The 21713-nt window shown below is 37.7% G+C and overlaps 1 protein-coding gene across 4 annotated transcripts in view; it reads left to right on the top strand.

Annotated features, from left to right (window-relative positions):
• Positions 1-21713, top strand: part of ADAMTS9 (ADAM metallopeptidase with thrombospondin type 1 motif 9) — a 157205-nt gene that overhangs the window by 36771 nt on the left and 98721 nt on the right. For 3 of the 4 annotated variants that reach the window (XM_087954552.1, XM_087954554.1, XM_087954553.1), the window contains exons 10-12: positions 631-772; positions 5679-5786; positions 14065-14210. In XM_087954552.1, coding sequence (XP_087810678.1) covers positions 631-772; positions 5679-5786; positions 14065-14210 — 396 coding nt within the window. The remainder of the gene's footprint in view (positions 1-630; positions 773-5678; positions 5787-14064; positions 14211-21713) is intronic. The other variant, XM_026679438.2, reaches the window with a different exon arrangement.

Raw genomic sequence — 21713 nt, 5'->3', positions numbered from 1 at the left:
TTAATGTCCAGAAATCTTTATTATCCCTTTGGCATTTTGTTTTATTTTCAGCTTAATTGCCTATTGATGTCAAAGCGGATTTTTCCAATTTCTTATTTAAGTCTCTTAGTTGTCAGTATAGGGAAGGAGAGAGAAGGGGAAAAAAGCCAAACGTTCCCCTTTTCACTTTCCTTCACTGCTTCCGACTCTTCTTTGGGAGCGATGTTATTTTTTGTAAATTTAAATTCCAGGGTACCTTAGTTGTTGCTTTTACAGTTTAACCCGGTCATCCAAAACTTTCACTTCTTATCTTCCTCCTGCGCATTCTTTTCCGGTCGAGTTCTTCTTTGAGGTGGCCATTTCTGACCACCGCTGCAACCGCCTTCGGAAACAAGCATTGAATTTTAATGTATACTATAGTACTATTCTTAAGAGCAGGTGCATGTCACGAAATGCAGCATTTGATGGCATGATAGTGATTGTTCAATTGATGGCAGCTATATGAACTGAATGCTTTACTTACTGCAGGACAAGTGCTATCTGTTCAGTGTTAATATTCTCCTGATTATCTGTTAGTGGGAGATTTTAAAATAACCTTAATCTTCTGCCACACTACAGTAGTGAAGATAACTGTAATGCTTTTCATTCTAGCACTGGATACGGGGAGTGTTTGCTTGATGAGCCTTCATCAAGGACCTACACTTTGCCTCAACAACTTCCTGGTCACATGTATGATGTCAATAAGCAGTGCGAGTTAATTTTTGGGCCTGGAGCTAAGGTTTGCCCTTATATGGTAATGTGCTTTTTTTTACTTCTTTGGTTTGCTTATAATACGAACAACTGTTAGGTTTATCAAAAGGAAAATGCCTGCTTGGTATGCAAGATTTGGAACTGGAAAAGGACCTTACTTCTTAAAAAAAATTACGGTCTGACCAGTTTAGATTTCAGTTTTTAAATCCCAAAACAGGTTTCTACAATATTCAGCCTTGTTGTCAACTCATAAAACATTTCTATACCAGTTTTAGAGTTGCCACTTGTATATGTCCAGTGATTTGAGATATGTACAGGCAGTCCTCGACTTACAACCATTTGTTTAGTGACCATTGGAAGTTACAATGGCACTGAAAAAGTGACTTGTGACTATTTTTTACACTTATGACTGTTGCAGTAACCCCATGATCATATGATCAAAAACAGACACTGGCATCTATTTATGTCAGTTGAAGCATCCTGAGGTTATGTGATCACCCTTTGTGACCTTCTGACAAGCAAAGTCAATGGGGAAGCTAGATTCACTTAACAACGTTACTAAATTAACAACTGCAGAGATCCACTTAAGAACTGTGGCAAGAAAGAGTGCAAAATAGGGCAAAACTCACTTAACAACTGTCTTCCTTAAGCAATGGAAATGTTGGGTTCAATTGTGGTTGAAAATCGAGGACTACCTGTAGGTGAATGGATCACCACTCTCAAACAAACAGCACCATCCTTTCTTCGGGAATTTTGTCAGCCTTCCCTGGTATGGCCCATGCATTCCATGGCCCAGTGCAATAGTTCTCAACCTTGGCAACTTTTAAGATGGCTGGACTTCAACTCCCAGAATTCCCCAGCCACCATGCTTGCTGGAGAATTGTGGGAGTTGAAGTCCAGACAACTTACAGTTGCCAAGATTGAGAAATACTGATCCATTCTCCATCACTGGAGGTTTTCAAGAAAAAGACTGGACAACCATTTGTTGGGATGGCATATAACTGTGATGGCAAACCTATGGCACAGGTGCCACAAGTGGCACGCAGAGCCATTTGTGTGAGCTGCAAGCAAAGTTACCTCACTGGGCATGCACGCGCCTCACAGCTGATTTTCGGCCTCCCAAAGGCTTGAGGAAGGCTTCTGCAGGCTTTGCAGGCCAAAAACTAGCCCAGTTTCATCACTTCCTGTTTTTCCAAAAATACCGGAAGTAACGAAACGGGGCTAGTTTTTGGCCTGCAAAGCCTGCAGAAGCCTTCCTCAAGCTTTTGGGAGTCTGAAAAAGGCCTCAAACCAGCCGAAAAACAGCTGTGAGGCGAAGTACAGGTAAGGGGGTGGCGGGGATGGTGGGTGAGGATTACGCACGCATGCATAGCAGGTGTGGGGGGCCCATTGCCTTCTAGGTGCTGGCACGCAAGTGCAAGCATGCAAGCGTGCACAAAATTTTTGGCACAGGAGCTATGCAGAAAGATTAGCTACCACTCGATATAAGAATTCCTGCCTTGGGCAGAAGATTAGGCTAGCAGACCTCCAAGGTCCTTTCTAGCCGCATGATTCTATGATTTTAGTGAAAGAAGGTTATAGCAAAGTACAGGCTATGCCTGAATAATTGCGAGAAGGCAGCTATTTGATCAGCAATTGAGATTCTTGCAATCAATATTTTTTCAAAAAAAGGTTCAGAAGGAATTTGTCATTGTATGAGTGTAATAATCTCTAAAATTAGGTTGCGTGTTGAATTTTTGAGAGAAAAATCCATTAGCATAAAAAGTAGGGAGCTTGTTTACAGACATTCACCGCCACCTGTTTACACAAGCAAATATTTTAACAGAGTTGTTGTTTTCTTTATACAGCTATGAAAGAGCTGTGACCGTTGCTGTCACACTCATGACCTCTTGATTATTTAATCAGGATTGAGGTGACATAAAAATGACTAATCAGAGGAGTTGCAGATTAGATGCATCATTAGTTTTATCAACATGTGTAAAATGTCTTCAACAGTCACACTTACAGCATATACAATATGCACATATACCGTAATTTCAGCTTTGAAAGGTGGAATCTGTTTTTGTAACTTGGATGCATAGATTGGGGCTTGATGTAGACATCTTTCAGAAATGTGGGGTTTCTAGCTCTGAATGTTAGAATTTCATACCGTTTCCCCGAAAATACAACCTACCCCGAAAGTAAGTCTTAGCTTGATTTTTACATGTGTGTCCAATATAAGCCCTACCCCCCAAAATAAGCCCTAATTAAGATCCCGCTCACTCCAGGGGGCATGGGTAAAAATTAAGCTAGGGTGGGGATAGGGGAGGTGGAGCTGCCCTACTACTTACCTTTGGACAGTTGTAGCCAGGCTCCTCACACTCCAACACCTGCCTTGCCGGCCCATTTCTTCTGCAGCCGGCAAGGCTGGCAAAGCTTTCCTGAAGGCCTCTGTAGCTGATAGCAAAGCTCCAGATCGATTTCAGGAAAGCCTTGCCGGCTGCAGAAGAAGTTCCTAAAGGCCTCTGACAGCGAAAAGGAGGCCGGTGGGGGGGGGGCGATGCATGCAAGTGAGGTTAGTCAGGGATGACATCCCCTGAAAATAAGACCTGGTGCCTTTTTTGGTGGCAAAAAATATAAGACAGGGTCTTATTTTCGGGGAAACATTGTATTTATTTAAACAATAAAGAATAACCTAATCTGACCGAGTCATATCAACCATTATATGACCTGTGAAGCAATAGAGTTCTTGAGGATCAGAACATTTGGGGACATTTATTATCTCCAGAGGAGAGTGGCCACATAGAAGATGCATCCTTGAGACTTTACCTTCCTCATTTCTTATGGGTAGGGCATGTGCTTTCCCTCAAAGATTGCACTGAATCAGCCATATCTAGGGTAGGAAAGATGTTCCATGTAGTTACTTGTGCTCCAAACCATGCAAGACTTTAGGGGTAATAACTAGCATGTTGAACTGGATTCAGAAGCAGAATGGTAACCAGTGCAACAATCACAACATAGCTGAGTAGCAGATGGGCCACAGCATTATGTACCATTTGGAGTTTTGGGGTTGTTTTCAACCCAGCCACATATACAGAAAGTTACAGTAAACCAGATGAGAAGTCCCTCATGGCCCTATTCTCCATTTATACTGTAATAGGAGTTTAGAATCCTGAGGACTCCAAATTACAGACCTATAATATAATCCAGAATCAAACTTGGAATGAGGCTTCAGCCAGGAATATTACTGACAACTCCTATATTTCAGGGTTTTAATCTCAGCTTGTTTGATCCATCCAGGCCATTACAGCTAAGATTTCTGGGGTTCCCCTGGTTTGCTTTAGAGGATATCAGTATATGACTGGGTGTTATCATCAGATGATAATTCCTCACTCCAGACTTAGAGATGACTTCATCAAGTTCAGTCAGTATTCAACAGCATGGGGGAGAGAACCAACCCCACCTGGAAACCAAAAGCAAAATTGTTCTTCTCTCAAAGAACAACTTGTTTGAGGTTAGGTCTCCAAGCCTCAGTTCAAAAGTGTATCGTGGTATTTACTTAAAGTATATTGGCTGCGTAACTGGGGTGGTTGGTGTTGTCAGAGTCATCTCAGAGTCAACTCAAGAGATCTGTTAGGATCAGGAGGATGTACACATCCTCTCTCCAAGGCCCCAAAACATCATCCACTGGGGCAACAAATGCCATTTCTGTTCCAAGCTAAAACCTGAAACCTGGCCCCAATGGTTCTAATAAATTTGTTTCCCCTAGAATCCTCTATATCTGGATTACACACACACCCAACCCCCCACCCCCGGCAGTATCTTCTCTAAAATCTTCCATAATAAATTGGAAATTGGTCACTTGTTATCCAAAAGAACTGGACGGAGAAGTGGCTTCTTCAGGAAGGTGTATACTGGGTGGCAATCTTCAATTCCATCGCCATCCTCATAGGTTAGAGAATGGTGAGTCATGCAGCATAGGCATGCAGGATTGCTAGGAGATTCCCTAAGATTTAGCAAGATATATTCATCTTGTTTTGATTTCTTATTCATACACATACAGATATAGATATATAGATATATACAAAGATGGAATAAACAGAATGAATAGAATAGAATAGAATTATTTTAAATGTACATTAGTCAGCGTACATAAAAATAAGCAACTTATCCATGAAATTTCCCAGTGTCTACTCAGTAGTGATCTATTGAACTTAATAAAACTTACTTACAAGTAATTGTGAATTCTAAATTCTACCCCCTATGTTGTGCACAACCCAGAATAAGATATAGCCATTGTAAATAGAAATTACAGAGAAAGCTGAGTGAAATTCTGCAGAGTTGTAGCTTATATCTGTATTTTTTAATAAAAATAGAATAATATACAAGACAATCTCTCTCTTAGGAAATAGCGACTGATAATCTATGTAAGAGGTTTTGATTCAATGGGATTGATTTGAAAGCATAGGATGCTTAAGTCTTAATAATTTGGGGAACCATCTGCCTTTCTCAGCTGCAGCATATTCAACTCTTTCTTAATAATTACAAAATTTAAAAATAGAAACCATTAATTACTTCAAGGAAAGAGAATGCAAGTATAATCCAGATGGAGAACAGGGTCAAATATTTCAAGAAGAATCTTGTCAAATTTGGGAGTAATAAAAATGTTCACTATTTCTGATTTTCAGGTTTTGTTCATTTTGCACTTTTTTCATAATGGGATTTCTGAGCATTTTGTATGGGCACAGGTTTAGCTTTTGAATCAGGAGGTTTAAGGCACTTGAGCCAAAAATGTCAGCATTTGCAACCTTAGCCAAGTCACTTCCTCTAGTTTATTGTGCTCATTGTTTATACTTCCTTTCTCAGTGATGGTAATAACACCAGGGAGATAATCTAAAATAAGTATGTGGCCTATAGCATATGTTATACTGGCTGTTGAGTAATGCTGAGACCATTTAAAATCACTTAAGCAGAAGCAGTGCAGAAGACTATGGTGCATTAATGATGATGGAGCTCATAAAGGATGTCGTACGCAACACACACCGTGGGCGGATGGGACGGACTGTGGCCTTGGAAAGGTTAGTTGGTCTCTTTGCTCTATGTCTTGCCATTATTTATGTCTTAGATTTTTATCCCACCTTTATTTTTTGGGAAATAACTCAAGGCGGCAAACATACTTAATATTCTTTCCTCCTATTTTCACCACAACAATTTTATGAAGTGGGTTGGGCTGAGAGAGAATGACCGGCCCAAAGTCACCTCACTGGGCTTTCATGTCTAAGGCAGAACTAGAACTCACTGTCTCCTGGTTTCTGGGCCAGCACTTTAACTGCTACACCAAATAATGGTATCTGTTCATTGAGAATATCTTTAACCGTTTCATTGTTTGACGGCAGCATTTTTAAACTGCTCTGTCATCAGACTGTACTCGTTCACAGATCACTTCCTATTTGCCTATTCACTAGGAGAAAAAGCTCAATTTTTTTTTGAATGAGATTTTTTTCCTTTCTGTAATATCCAGCGTTATACTGGTGACCATTAATAATGGGGCTGCACGAAGACTACTTTACAGATTATTTCTGTGAAGGATTCTCCTGTATCATAACGTTTTCTTTTTAAACACTGTTGAAGGCAACATCACTCCACAATTAATTTGGAACAAGTAGGTTGAGTACAGCGTACTGATACAACATCTGGAGCCCAGATCCCTCAATTGGAGAAAGTTTATCTTCCTTTTAAACTATTTCTGTGTTTTCTAACCAAAGTGAAGCAAAATGTTTTGCTTCAGATCTGCAGATTTTAAAACTCATGGGTGTATGTAATCAGTAAAAAACAAATAAAGAGAATACATTTTAAGACCTAAAACCTGAGACACCAAAAAAAAAACAAAAAAACCCTGAAATTAAACCAACAACGTTATACAAATGTCTGCTTTAAACCTCTTTCCTACAGCAGACAAACTCATGTGATGTGTTAGACATATTTCATGTGTGAGAACACTGAGCTGGATAGTATTAAACCAAATAATAATCCAAATTCTAAACTTTTCAGACAAATATCTGTTATACAGTATTCGTTTACTTCAGGGTTAGCATGCTGCTGCTGTGTTATAAAAAGCAGATATATTTTTCAGAATATGATTATGGCATTGCATTTGCGCATCTAAATGGGAAATATAATCTGTAATAAGCTTATCGCTGTTGGGAACTCAGTCATAATAAATTTCTCACAGGAAAGGGCTTGCTTTCCACTGTTACTTCTAATTGCTTAAAATGTCTTGTATCAATCCATTTGGCATTGGGCATACTTGCTTTTCAGCAACTTTAGTACATATGGAGCTGCAAAGTATTCTTAAGGGATAGTGCTATCTCAATTAACATCATGTGTATGTTTTTTGTTAGCTACTAACAGGCTAGTGCAGAAGGATAGTGAGTTGATTTTCTTTAATTTTCAGGGTGTCTCTTCCATTTGGAGTCTACTGGGTGCCCATAAGTGGTGTGCAACCACTTATGGCTACTCATAGCCTTTTAGAAGGCTGACTGATTTTAAACTATCCAGATCAGAGACGTGAAGCCAAACTAACTAAAAAATACTGGGCTTAGCACTGCATCCCAGAACAGCCTACCCCACTACTTACATTCCTTGCTACTGCGCTATTTAATATGATAGTTTATGCATAAAAAAATCATTCTGCAGATAAAACATTTTCTGTTGAGATATTGTAATATCTAACATGTAACTGAAAAATAGACTGTTTTCCTTAGAAGCTATCACATTTTGATTTTCTTTTTTTTTCTGGATCAGTAAATGGGCACAGCCAAAAGAATAGATCACCCAGTCTTAGCAAATAAACTGCAAGTCATTGATAAAGTGAATAAGAGCTGTTTTTATTCGCAAAATATTATTATTATTATTATTGTTATTATTATTATTATTAATTATTATTATTATTGCAATGCAAGCTACAAAATTTCAGGGTTTATCTTGCCCAGTCACCTGAATTGCACACTTGTCCTTATTTTATTTTATTTTATTTTATAAAGCAAGGGAAAGACTGAAAGCTTCTGGTTCTGTTTTGTAACCAGTTCTGTTTTATAAGCAATTACCTGTGATATCTTCAGAAAACCACAATTCTGCTATTAGAAAAGGATTTGACAATTTGTATTAAATGTGTATAAAATGAAAAAAAAAACAACCAATGGCTTGCCATGAAGTATTCATCAAAGTAGATCCACATCCTCACAATCCTAATAATGGTATGATTAATTATTTCTCTTGGTACAACATGAAATAGCTTCATTATCATGAAAAATACTGCCTACTTTAAACAAAGTATTTAGAGGTGTAAAAAGTGTGCCTGAATTTAAAAGGCAGTATGTATGTGCATGTAGAATGTATATTTGTGTTTCCACATCTACTATAGAAATAATAGAAGTTTTGTTTTTGCCAACTTGGCTTTAGTAAAATTCACTCATGAGAATACCACTTCAGAGTAGGACAGTAGGACAGTAGACTGCTCTGAGGACAATATGGCTAGACACTGCCGATGAAATAGATTCCATTTCATTAAAAAGGTATGATACTATTTCGTTTGAGATCAGAGTTAGTGGTGGCTCAGTGACTAAGACACTGAACTTGTCGATCAGAAAAGTCGGCAGTTTGGCCTTCGAATCCCTAACACCATGTAATGAAGTGACTCTCAGCTCCCGTTACTTGTCCCAGCTTCTGCCAACTTAGCAGTTCGAAAGCATGTAAAAATGCAAGTAGAAAAATAGGGACCACTTTGGTGGGAAGGTAACAGTGTTCCGTGCGCCTTTGGCATTTAGTCATGCCAGCCACGTGACCACGGAGACACCTTTGGACAGCGCTGGCTCTTCGGCTTTGTAACAGAGATGAGCAACGCCCCCTAGAGCCAGAAACGACTAGCACATATGTGCGAGGGGAACCCTTTACCTTTATCTTTGAGATCAGAGACAGGAAAAGTCACATATTTTTTTCAAGGGAAGCAGTGTTAAACATTTTGTCTTAACCATACAGGTGGTCCTTGACTTACAACTGTTCATTTAGTGACCATTCAAAGTTACAGTGACACTGATCCTTTTTCATGCTTCTGACCATCACAGCAATCCCCATGGGTCACGCAACTGACTCAAATGTATGATGGTTGCAGTGTCTCAGGGTCATGTGATCAACCTTTTGCAACCTTCTGACAAGCAAAGTCAACGGGGAAGCCAGATTCACGTAACAACAGTATTACTAATTTAACAACTGTGGCGATTCACTTAAGAATTGCTGCAAGAAAGGTCATAAAATGGGACAAAATTCATTTAACAAATGTCTCACTTAGCAGTAGAAATGTTGGGCTCAATTGTTATGAGTTGAGGATACCTGCACATTCAAGGAATATTAACAACATGTTGTTAGAGCATATTTTTGGTAGGAGCAAGTTAAAAGAAAGAACATTTTATAATTTATTCTTATGTCCAGAAATCTCAATTCAATGCTAATTTATTTTAATTTTATTGGCATTATTATTTTTGTTCTGTTTCTTTTCATGTACACTGAGTGCTTCTGAACCAGGGACAAATTCCTAGTATGTTTAATCATATTTGGCCAAGTAAAGTATTCTATTCAATTCAATTTCATTTCAATTCAATTTCAATTCAATTTATATAATTAAAACTCACAAAGTTTCTAAGGCAATCAGAGAAGATACAGTAATGATGTCCCTGCAACAATAAAACTGCATACAGCATAGATCTTGGGCTTTCTGTTATATGGTGCACAGTTCTGTGTTTACAGTATAAAAATGCCCCTACTTTAAAAGCCATTCATTCTAATTTTCTGAAAACCATTCTTAACTGTTCCACACTTAACTTTAAATGCCTTTGGTTAGCTTTCTTGAGTTAGCCTGGGATTTCACTATCTCAGGTTTGGCTGAAAAGAAATCCTTTGCGGTGAGTCTCTGCTTCACTTTATTCTACTGAATAGGTTTTCCTCCCCTCTAAAGAAGCAAATAGATTCTGATCTCACATATTGTGGCATCTTACCACAGGCAATATGATCTCTTGGCCCAGACTAATTGAACTCAGAGGACTTGGGATTTCCATGCAGAAAATGAGAGTGCCCAAATGATCCATCCCTATTATATATGTAATTTGAGGTTGCTACTTCTATAACGACCTGAATATCTCAAATAGGAGACTTTTCACCTTGACTTGAATTCGTGCGATGGCTAGTATGGAGACTCTGGGCAAATATATTAGTCTCCCATATGTGCTTCTGCTCAGATACAGAAGTAGAATCAGTAATTGCTACACTGCATGTGGTATCACCCTTGCCATCTGACCCTTATATAAACCCTTTGCCCATCCCATGTGCTGAATGCATCTAAGAGGTAACATTTCAGTCAAGATACCCTGTTCAGAGTATATACAAATACCAAAACGTTGCACTTTCCATTTTTTCTGTGTTTCTGTTTTTTTAACTGAAGAGACTACAAGTGTTGCTTTAGGATAATATGACAACAATAATAATTAGTGAATTATTCATAGATTTATGTTACTTCATTTGTCAACATGGGTAGAGCCATATTTTTAACATTTGAATTTCTTTTTCCCATTTGTGGTGCCATCACATTTTTTTTTTAAAGTTCTGCTCTTTGTTTCTGCCAATCTAAATTTAATTGTCCCTCCTGCTGTCACATAAGCATATGATACTGGATCATTATAAAAGATGGTTTGTCTATCAAAATCTAGGCTACCAGCTTTCTCTCTGTGATTTTTGTAAATCAAAACTTAATTTCCTCTGACATCTTGACATGATATATTTAAGTATGAAGGAAACTTTGAAATATCATAAAAGCTGGATCTTATCTATGAAATATACAAGTGGCGGGGAAAATTTTAAGATAAACATGTTTTCTAAATCACTGTATCTTAACAAAATCTTTTGAGTTATTTTATGCGTAGCTTTTTATTCTTTTCATATTCAGTTACTGCACAATGACTACAATGCAGCATCAGCTAATAAATTTTGCAGCTGAAAAATATGGTAGTGAAAATCATTAAAAGTCTTTATCTGTTACAGATTTTCAAATGCCAGTGCCACTGAATTATCTATTATTATTAATTGTGTTGAGAAACATAAGTATTTCCAGAGTGATGGAATGTTTTCCTAGTTTCAATTGTTTCAAGTAATTTCAATTTTTTAAAATATTTATTACCTAACCCGGATATCTCTAGCTTTTTAAAAATGTATTTTATTACATATGTTTATTTATAAATTGCTTTTTGTAGTACATTTAAAAACCACAAGAAGAAAGAATTGTAGTAAGACAGCAAAGTAATAGATTGACATAATTTTGGATACTAATGAAAATTAATCTGTTTCATTCAGAATAAAACTATCTCTCTCAACTCATTTGAGAGCAAGGAAGGCTTATCTTTAGGGAAACATTTTACAAGTATAACCATAATGAGCCACAGTGGCGCAGTAGTTAGAGTGCAGTACTGCAGGCTACTTCTGCTGACTGCCGGCTGCTTGCAATTTGGCAGTTCAAATCTCACCAGACTCAGTCTTCTATCCTTCCGAGGTGGGTAAAATGAGGACCCAGATTGTTGCTTAGAGAGGGCTGTAAAAGCATTCTGAAGTGGTATATAAGTCTAAGTACTATTGCTATAACAATCTGCTAGCCCTCAATCTGCTAGTCCAGACAAGAAACATGGCAATAAATCCAGCTCTATCTTTATTGGAAGGTTACATTTAACAGAATCTTGCAAGTCTGAAAGTACCCTCTTGCCCTCAGTTTTACTCACCCAAAAACTAAAGGGGGGTCCCTTCTGACACAGCTTTGCCATCTCTCCTCCTTCAGATTCAAATTTCATTTATCATTTATATTTAGGCTGCCGCTCTTCTTTTTGTTTCCCAGGTCATTACCACAGCCATTACAAAATTAGAGAAAGATATATTTCAAAAAGATTGTAATGTGTGTGTGAAGAAGAGATCATCTGTTGTATTTTAAGAGGAAGTGATATGCTACAGGGTCTCTGACTTACAACCATAATTGAGCCCAGTATTTTATTGTTGTTGTTGTTACAGACATATGCCTCCATGTGGCTGCACTCAGTTTTACATCTGTTTATATTATGCTGATTAAGCGAATCACATGGTTGTAAGTCTGAATTTAGCTTTTTCAATGGGTGTTTTTTTGCCAGAAAATGGTGAAAAAAAGTTGCAAAATGCAATCACGTGACCATGGGATGCTGCAACCAGTTGTAAATCTGAGTGCCCAACATGTAATCGGGTGGCTGCTGGTGGGGTACAGCAGTCATAATTTCAAGGATGGTTTGTAAATAACTTTTTAGAGTCTGTACTTGTAACAGTTGTAAGTTGAGGACTGCCTAAGGCAGAGCTGTCAAACTCCTGGCCCATGGGCCAGATGCATCATGTGCTGGACATGCCCACGCCCGGTTAAGCGAAGGGGAAAAGAGTCTTGATATGTCACTTGACGATGTGAGTTTGACACCCCTGGTCTAAGGTAGACCCCAGCCTAGTTGAAAATTACAGACCAATCTCCTTATGCTGCATCACCTGTAAAGTCATGGAATCAATGATTAACCAATCCATTATCCTCCACTTAGAGACAAACAACCTACTCTCCAATAAACAATTTAGTTTCAGAAAAAAACTATCCTGTAATCTGCAACTCTTACACTGCAAAAACATATGGACTACACAACTCGATCAGAGCAAAACAATATACGCAATCTACATAGACTTCTGTAAACCCTTTGATTCAGTGGTATATGACAAACTACTCCTAAAACTAAAATCTTATGGTATCTCTGGACAACTGCATAACTGGATAGAAGCATTCCTGTCAAACAGACAACAAATGGTCAAAATTGGGAGTGTCCTATCAAATTCTGTACCTGTCAATAGTGGTGTTCCCCAAGGCAGTGTTCTAGGACCAACTCTTTTCATACTGCACATAAATGACCTCTGTGATCATATTAAGAGCAACTGCGTTCTCTTTGCTGATGATGTAAAGCTGTTCAATACCACAGACAATACTGTTACCCTTCAAAAAGATCTTGACTAAGTATCAGAATGGTCAAACAAATGGCAACTTCAAATCTCAACAAATAAATGCTCTGTCTTACATATTGGCAAAAAAAATCAGAAAATAAAATACAAACTGAATAGTCAAGACCTTGTTGATGATCCAAGCTCTGTAAAGGACCTAGGAATACTCATCTCAAATGATCTAAATGCTAGAGCCCACTGTAACTACATAGCCAAAAAGGCATTAAGAATTGTTAACCTAATCCTACATAGCTTTTTCCTCTGGTAATATCACACTATTAACTAGAGCATACAAAACATTTGCTAGACCAATACTCGAATACAGCTCATCAGTCTGGAACCCACATTACATATCTGATATTAGCACAGTTGAGAAAGTCCAGAAATATTTCACAAGAAGCGTTCTCCACTCCTGTACTCGTTGTAGAATACCTTATGCCACCAGACTTGAAATTCTAGACCTAGAAAACCTTGAATTATGCCGTCTTCGGTCTGATCTAAGTATGGTATATAAAATCATACATTGCAATGACTTACCTGTCAATGAATACTTCAGCTTCAACCATAACAACACAAGAGCACACAATAGATACAAACTCAAGATTAACCGCACCAAACTTGATTGCAGGAAATACGACTTCAGCAACAGAGTGGTTGATGTCTGGAATACTAGTCTACCTGACTCTCTGGTTTCTTCCCCAAACCCCAAAAACTTTAACCTTAGACTGTCTACTATTGACCTCACCCCTTTCCTAAGAGGTCTGTAGGGGGCGTGCATAAGCGCACCAACGTGCCTACCGTCCCTGTCCTATTGTTTCTTTTATTTTTCTTATATGTACCCATTTCATGTATTCATAACTATGTATATACTTATACCTATTATCTTGTAAGCAATTGAAAAATCAAAATAAATAAAATAAATACATAAATAAATAAAGGTAAAATTGTTTGTTCTTGTTATGATGGTGAGAAGTCACTACTTTATATTTTTTTTCTTTCCGTTATCCTTACTTTTCTTTCTTTTCTGTTGTCTCCTTGTTTTTCCCTTTTTTCCTTTCTTTTTTGCACCGTCTACTCTTTCCTTTTATTCTACTTTTTTAAAGTTTTTTTTTAGCTTGTATTGCTGCAATTACAATCTTTAATAAAATTGCTATTAAAAATACTGTAATATGCTAGAATGAAGCCTAACTGTACAATAAAATAATCTTGTTAATAGTTTTTTCTCTCTCTCTTTCTCTGTCTCTGTCTGGTCTCCTGTCTGGAATTTAGCATTGCAAGTATGGCCACTGTGTTCCCAAAGAGCGAGAAGTACCTATGACAGATGGGGTTTGGGGCACATGGAGCCCCTTTGGAGTTTGCTCACGAACATGTGGTGGAGGAATTAAAAATGCCATTCGAGAATGCAACAGGCCTGAGTAAGTACAAAAAGTTAAATATTACAGCTCTCTTACCACACTTTAAGGTTTTGTAATAAACCCATTATGAATGGGCAGCAACCTGTCTGTTTGCTACCCAGCAAGTATGTTTCTTCTTATTATATGTGTGGAATCTGGACAAAGTATTTAACAACTGCATTCCTATATGAAGCATTGGGAATAAACTAAGTTTAAGCTAGGATGAATTGTGGACTTAAGGGTACTGACTTCTTGAGGTTTACTGCATATAATACTACATTCAAATATCACATGAAGTTGTCTATTTCTGACTTGTGGTTAGCAGTCATCTGAAGCGGGAGTGAAGCTGCTGTGAGTAGGCCATAAGCATCAGAAAGTTGCTTGTTCGTATGACAGGATTCCTGGCTTTAAAATAAAAAATGTGGAAGCAGCCTGTTAGATGACAAAAGTAATGAGGAAGCTATATCATATAATGAACACTCTTCTCTGAAAACCCCAAATGTATCTTGATAATAAAATATGCTGCCCCACAAAATATGCAGGTTCTTCACAGAACAGTAGTGGATAGCACTCTTTGTGAAACCCATTTCTTAAAGAAGCTTGCCAGTTGGCTCTTCTGAATTTAGTTTAGAGCAGTGATACACTTTATTTTAATTTGGAGTGTTTTATCGTGGTTGAGTCTGTTTTTATGCTGTTGCTAATTTACCGTGTTGAATATTTTAGAATGTTTTGAAACATCATCTGCTTTAGAATTTTATTGAGAGACAGGATATAAATTCTTATAATAGATAGCTAGATTAAAAGATGAATAAATAAGAACACTGTATGAAAGGCATTTTGGTAAAATGGATCAAGATATCACAAATGATTCATGTAAATGGGGTTATGAAGATGATGAACAGATGGCACACATGCAGACATATAGTATATGACAAACAGATTGTACACATGCATACGTATAGTGTACATACTGGGGACAGCTGTAATCCAGTGAAGTGTTTCAACGTGCATTCAGTGAAACACATGTTTTATTGCATAGGTTGGTCTATGTATAGGTTTGTATTTAGATTGGAAATTGCCCCAAATTGGGATTAAATCTGAAATGCATTTATGAAGACTGAACCCCCAAGACTTTATTTCATTGCCAAAGCTCAACTCTGAACTAATGAAACTGGGACTTAGTTCAGAACTCCTCCAGCAAAGCTGTGATTTGCATTGGGGGGAAAACAGTCAATTCAGATATTTTTCTTAGAGGTACAGCTAGAATGGAAAGTGGAGAATTTACCTCCCCTGCCTGCTGCAGTCTTGATCACTTGAGACTTTCAAGAAGAGATTGGACTGCCATTTGTTAGAAATGGTGTAGGGTCTCCTGCTTGGGTGGGGGGTGGGGAGTTGGACTTGATGACCTACAAGGTCCCTTCCAACTCTGTTAATCTGTTAATCTGATACTACTACTACTTCTTCTTATGCCATATCCGGCATCGGATGTTGGCGATCCTATTTTTATCAACAACTGCACGAAAAAGTGCTGCTGAGTTTTGTCCAAAGCAGTCCCTTAGATTTTGAAGCCATATACATATACTTATTTCAGTTTATTTATTTTATTTATTTATCTAATGTATATAACTGCATATCTCACAAGCAAGTGACTCGGTGGTATACTACAAAACTAAATTTGAACAGAATAGAATACTTTATTTGGCCAAGTGTGATTAAACACACAAGGAATTTTGTGTGTGGTTCAGAAGCTCTCAGTGTACATGCAGAACAACAGAATAATAATCATAATAATGATACCAATGAGAGGAGGTGGTAGAAAAGATGAGAAGGATAATAATAATACAGCCATTCCACATGGGTAAATATACTTAGGCATAAGATAGTACTGTGGGGATTAGGTGTTCATTAGAGTGATGGCATGAGGGGGAAAAACTGTGCCTGGTTGTTTGGGCATGCAATGCCTTTTAGCAGCGTCCGAGAGGAAGAGTTGAAACAATTTATGCCAGGATGTGAGAGATGTATAGATATTTTCTCAGCTCTCCTTCTGACCCTTGCAATATTACAGGTCCTCAATGGAAGGCGAGCTGCTTGCATTTGTTTTTTCTGCAATCCTAGCCATCCGTTGAAGTCTGTACCTGTCCTGTTTGGTTTCTGTACCAAACTAGACAGTTATCGAAGTACAAATGACAGAAGCAATAATTCCTCTGTAAAACTGTATCAGCAGCTCCTGGGTTGAAAGAATAAATATTTAAAATTATTATCATTAACAAATATTAAGAACGTTTTAATTTAGCATTAAACTTAAATCATAAAATAATGCTAATGCTAATGCTTGAGTATCTTTGCAAGTGTCTTTTTTCATTTATGCTTGTAGGCTGTCATCATATCACAAATTCTTTGAAGCCCTTTGTGGTCTCCAAAGAATAATCTCCTGTAAAGAATAATCAACTGCTATGATTAGGAATTATTCCATTTTCTACTGAGAACTATAGGCAGTCCTTGGCTTACAACCATAATTGGGACCAGATATTCTGTTGCTAAGTAGAAAGTTATTACGTGATTTTCACCCAATTTTACCACATTTTTGCCATAGCTGTTAAGTGAATCATGCAATTGTCAAGCCTCCCCCATTGACTTTGCTTGTGAAAATCGGCTGGAAAAGTCACAAATAGTGATCACATGACCCTAGGATACTGCAAATAAATACATGCCAACTGTCAAGGGTCTGAATTTTGATCACATGACAATGGGGGTGCTTCAGTGGTCCTAAATATGAGGACCAGTTGTAAGTTACTTTTTAATGCTATTGTAACTTTTGAATACTTGCTAAACAAATAGCATTAACTAGGATTATCTATAATTGCCTTACTTCTCTGGATTTTTGTCACAATCAATGCAAATCAACATTTTCAATAGAGTATTACAAACCCATTCAAAAATGTAGCATTCACAAAAAACAAATCAGGAAAATATTACATAGGACTGCTAAATGTAAATGCAAACCTGTGGAGGACCATAAAATGCTAGCAAAGAGATGCAGAACCTTTTATTTTTTGCTGCCATTTTGCTAGCTGCCGAGACCTTTGCAGTTCATGCTGCTTTAAGCCATCAGAATCAAAACAGTAAATGGCTTTTTTTTGGTACCAACTTAAGAAGCTGTTATAGTTTCTGCAATGTGGGTAAAAAGTGCTTTCCTCAGATGAGCAACAACCCTAATGACACCCAGCTCAGCTATTTTCTTGGCCCGAGTTGGAGAATATGGTATACAAGGCTTGCTATGGGGTAAAAGGGAATTACGTAATGTCTGGAGAAAATAAAGTCTTATAAATATTGCTTTAATAATCTGCTTCCATACCATATACAGTCATGGGAACTGGCGTTAGTGTATGATTTGTCATTCTACAGGACTGACCCTCCCAAGCACAAATCATCTCAAGATAGCACCTACATTAGGACCATTCCACTGTTTCACTGCTTACATTTTATTGTTTATGGTGGCTCTGAGTAAGCCATGATACCTAATACATCAAGGCAAACTTCTTTTAGAGAGTTTTAATCAATTTGCTATGTAAGGAAAAATTTAAAGACTCTTTAGATTGCCTTTTCCAAATTGGTCCTTTTAGAACAGTTGGAATTCACCATAGATATACAGCTATGAGATGTTTTGCTTGTTTTGGTTCAACCTTCTGGTTGGAGAAGATTCCTAGAGTATTGACACCTTTTTGTGCCTGCAAACCATGACCATAGTTTTGGGGAGAATAAGGATGGCAGTTAATGGTACACCAATGCAGAGAGGCAGAAATATGTTGGTAGAGGCAAAAACTACAGACTCTTTCTCTGTTTTTACACCTATCTGCCAGATGTCATGAGAATTCTGTCAAGTTGGTGTTGTATGATTGTTAATGCATGGTTGGGAAATACATTGGGAAATACATTTATATTGGGGGGGGAGGCTGTAATAAAGATGTTAATGACATGGAACAAAATGTCATTTTGTTTCATATTTAAAGGCCTTAAATATATTTTTTCAAATAATTTTTGCATATGAGATACAGCATCCATTCCCAAACACAGGCGTTCAAATGAATAATATTGTTTATAGTGACGGTGGAAGCTTATGCCAAAACTAAGAAAAGGATACAGAAAAGAGTGAATTCATTAAGTTCCAAAAGTCCCTATGCCTGACAATATAAATATATGGTTTCTAATATACTGTACTACTTTTTATGTAATCTGGAAATGATTCCAGTTTTAAAATAGGAAATACCTCTAGGCCAGGGGTGTCAAACTCACTGCCTGTGGGCTGGATGTGTCACATGCTGGTCCCACTCCCACCCGGTTTAACAAAGGGGAAAAAAATCCCGTGACACCACCATGATGACTTGAGTTTGACACCCCTGCTCTAGGCTATCTCAATAAAACTTAGTGAATAAAAGTTAGGACTTCACAAATGTTTTAAAATTTCTTTTGGTTCACAGTTAAATATCAGTTTATGGGAATACAGTGTGAAAGGAATTTACCTTTAAAATAGTTTCTCATCTTTGCAATTGGAAAATTATACTTTGCAACAGATGCATGCTTGGTTAATTAAAAGGAAGCAACAACAGGATTAGGTGACATTGAATTTCATATATATATATATGATTATATTGCAAGGTTGCAATGTAAAGATACTTTACTTGCTAATAAGCTCTATTGAACACATGGGAATTGAATTTTGTGGGGGGACATGAATAAAGAACTAGGATAAACAGCTTCACCCCTTCCTGTCTTCTGAGAGTAGAGATGACAAACTGGTGGTTTATCATTGTCACATCTTCATGTATCTGCGATCACAATTTGAACGAAGATATGTAACTGGTAAAGCAGCTTATTTCTCATTATTCAATTCCTCAGCATTTTGATCAAGCCTCTACTCTCTTCTTCATATTATTGTTGGGATGGTTTGCATTAAAATCTGGAAAAGTAATAGACAAAACTTCAGTCATATGGAGCATTTACATGCATTCTGCTAAAACCAATTTTTTGCACATATCTTCATTCAGTATATAGATGTTAGAGGCAGGGAATAGCATCAAAATAGAGATAGTCCTCTTTTTGTCTTTAGTAGTTAAGTCTTGTATCTGGCTACCTCCAGCCAAATGTTTGATACTCAAACTTATTAGTTTTAATAAAAGAACTTGATTGACCATCCCTAAACCATAAGATAGACTTTGGCATAATAATCTGTTGGTTAATGATTCATGATGAAACATTAATATGTTAAAAAGGTTTATTTGTAAAGCTCAAGTCAACTTACAAGTCATGATTCAACAGAGGTCTTCTAGGCCTTTTTGAAGTGGGATTAGGTTGAGATCCATGTTTGCTTGCTTCTAAGGAAAGCAAGATTAAGCCTTAAATTTTCCAAAGTCTCATAACTTTGTCAGACTATCTAGGAGCAAGAAATGGAAAAGAAAGCCATTTCAAAGCAGTACGTATTAACCTATTCATCTCAATTGACAGAAAGTTCCATCATAGCTCTCTGAAGTTCGTAAATGCTAGCTTGGAAGAAGAACCTGGCATTGTACAGTTAGTGACAATTTTGTATACATATTATGTTACAAAAAGCAATATTGTATTAAAAAAACAATATTGTTATATATTACCTCTGATGTTAAAAAAAACAATATCCTAGGGAGAATAATATTCCTTTCAGAAATTATTGTAGGTGGCCTTCAAACCTAGTTTTAAATTAGACAATTCATTATTGATAAATTAAACAATCCATTATTGTTTACTGTCGTCAGATTAAAAATTGCATGCCATCTTAATTAAAAAGTATCATGTGTAAAAGTTTTCAGGAGAGATTGTTTATGTATACAAACCTCATAGTTATGTTTGTTTTAGAAATAGATCCCCATATAATTAATTATATGACTTGCTCCAGGCATCACTGTCTTTGGAGAGTGGGAGGGGCAGAATGCAAATAGTATGGTTTATATAAGTGCATCAAATATCAGGATGGATGTACATAACAAGCAGGCTTGTGTTGTGATGTCACGACATACATGTAATTTTCCATTGTTTTTCCTCTGGATGCTTACATAAATAGGTATGGAATTACATTACACCTTTGGCAATTATAATGGCACTAAATGAACCCCTACATGACAGTCCAACGTTGCAGTGCCCCTACAGTTATGTGATCAAAATTTAGGTGCTTGGCAGTGTGCCTACCCTTACGATAATGGGAATACTGCAAACACACACACACCCTTAACGGTAGAGTCCTCAGCTGCCTAGGAAACTGCACACACACTAGAAGGCCTCAACTGATTGAGCAGGCCCAACCAGGTGCAGGCTCCAATCTCTCCTCTTTCACGAAAGGCCTGGACCTTCTCTTTGCCCACCATGCCAGAAGGCACCAGCTTCCTACTCCTAGATCCAGTTATCTTTCCCTTTCCTTATAGCTTCTGACAGGTGTGTCCAGTTGATGCGAGGCTCAGCTAGAAAGCCTGGAAGAAAGACATCTTCCTCATGGTTAGAGAGACAACCTTTCTTAAGGGTGGCCAAGAACAGGAACTGGCTTGTGCTGGGACATTCTGGGGATGGTGAAGAGGAGGCCAAGGTGGAGAAGGCTAGGCTTTCTGGGAGTGTGGAGAGAGAGGAGGCCTGCATGCCCCTGGGTCTAGCCAATTGGCATAATGGCACAGGGAGACTGCTGGGACCTGGCTGGCCAAGTTCTTCTGGGCCCCAGTAGGTTTCTGCTTGCAGTTGGGTGCTGAGCCTCCCAAGACTTCCCCCTTAGGCACCTTTAACAACTGCAATGGGGAGAGCTGGGATTGTGGTCATTGAGCAAGGCAGTCATATGGATGTCTCATTTGACAAAAACATGTCTTGCAACTAAGATTCTGCTGTTGTAAATTGAGGTCTCTCTGTATTTCCTGGCACATTATTAAGCCTTGGAAAAGAAATTAAAAAAAAAAAAGAATTTTCATATTCTCCGTAAATGATGAGCAAGATGTGAAGTACAGCATGCAAGTTAAATATCCATTCAGGGCGTGGATTGGATTTATTTATATATTTATTTGTATCCTGCCTTAATTATATCAATAACTCAAGGTAGTGAACATACCTGATATTCTTTCCTCCTCCTATTTTCCCCACAACAACCCAGTGAGGTAGGGAGGGCTAAGAGAAAGTTATTGGCCCAAAGTCACCCATTTGGCTTTCATGCCTAAGGCAGTACTAGAACTCTCAGGCTCCTAGTTTCTAGACCAGCACCTTCACAACTACACCATACTGGCTCTCTTGAATGGCCACATACTTCATAATTTTCACCTTACCTATTTTCCTAAGTATTGGAAGGTGGCATTAGTGATTCACAATCAGATGCATGCACTTTTTAAAAATTCTGCCTGAAAATAAAGACATAGGGGAAAAAATCAGTTTTACCTGATTTCTAAATATAGGGTATATTTGACAGTTTTACCTGTCAAACTAAATAGGATATAGCTTCATTGTGTGGCTTTTGACAATTCTCTT

The sequence above is a fragment of the Notechis scutatus genome, chromosome 2, assembly GCF_049901735.1.
Source record: "Notechis scutatus isolate UNSWTSFEM ecotype Mainland chromosome 2, rNotScu1.2, whole genome shotgun sequence".
NCBI classification, from domain to species: domain Eukaryota; kingdom Metazoa; phylum Chordata; class Lepidosauria; order Squamata; family Elapidae; genus Notechis; species Notechis scutatus.
This window is presented reverse-complemented; position numbering and strand designations above follow the sequence as displayed.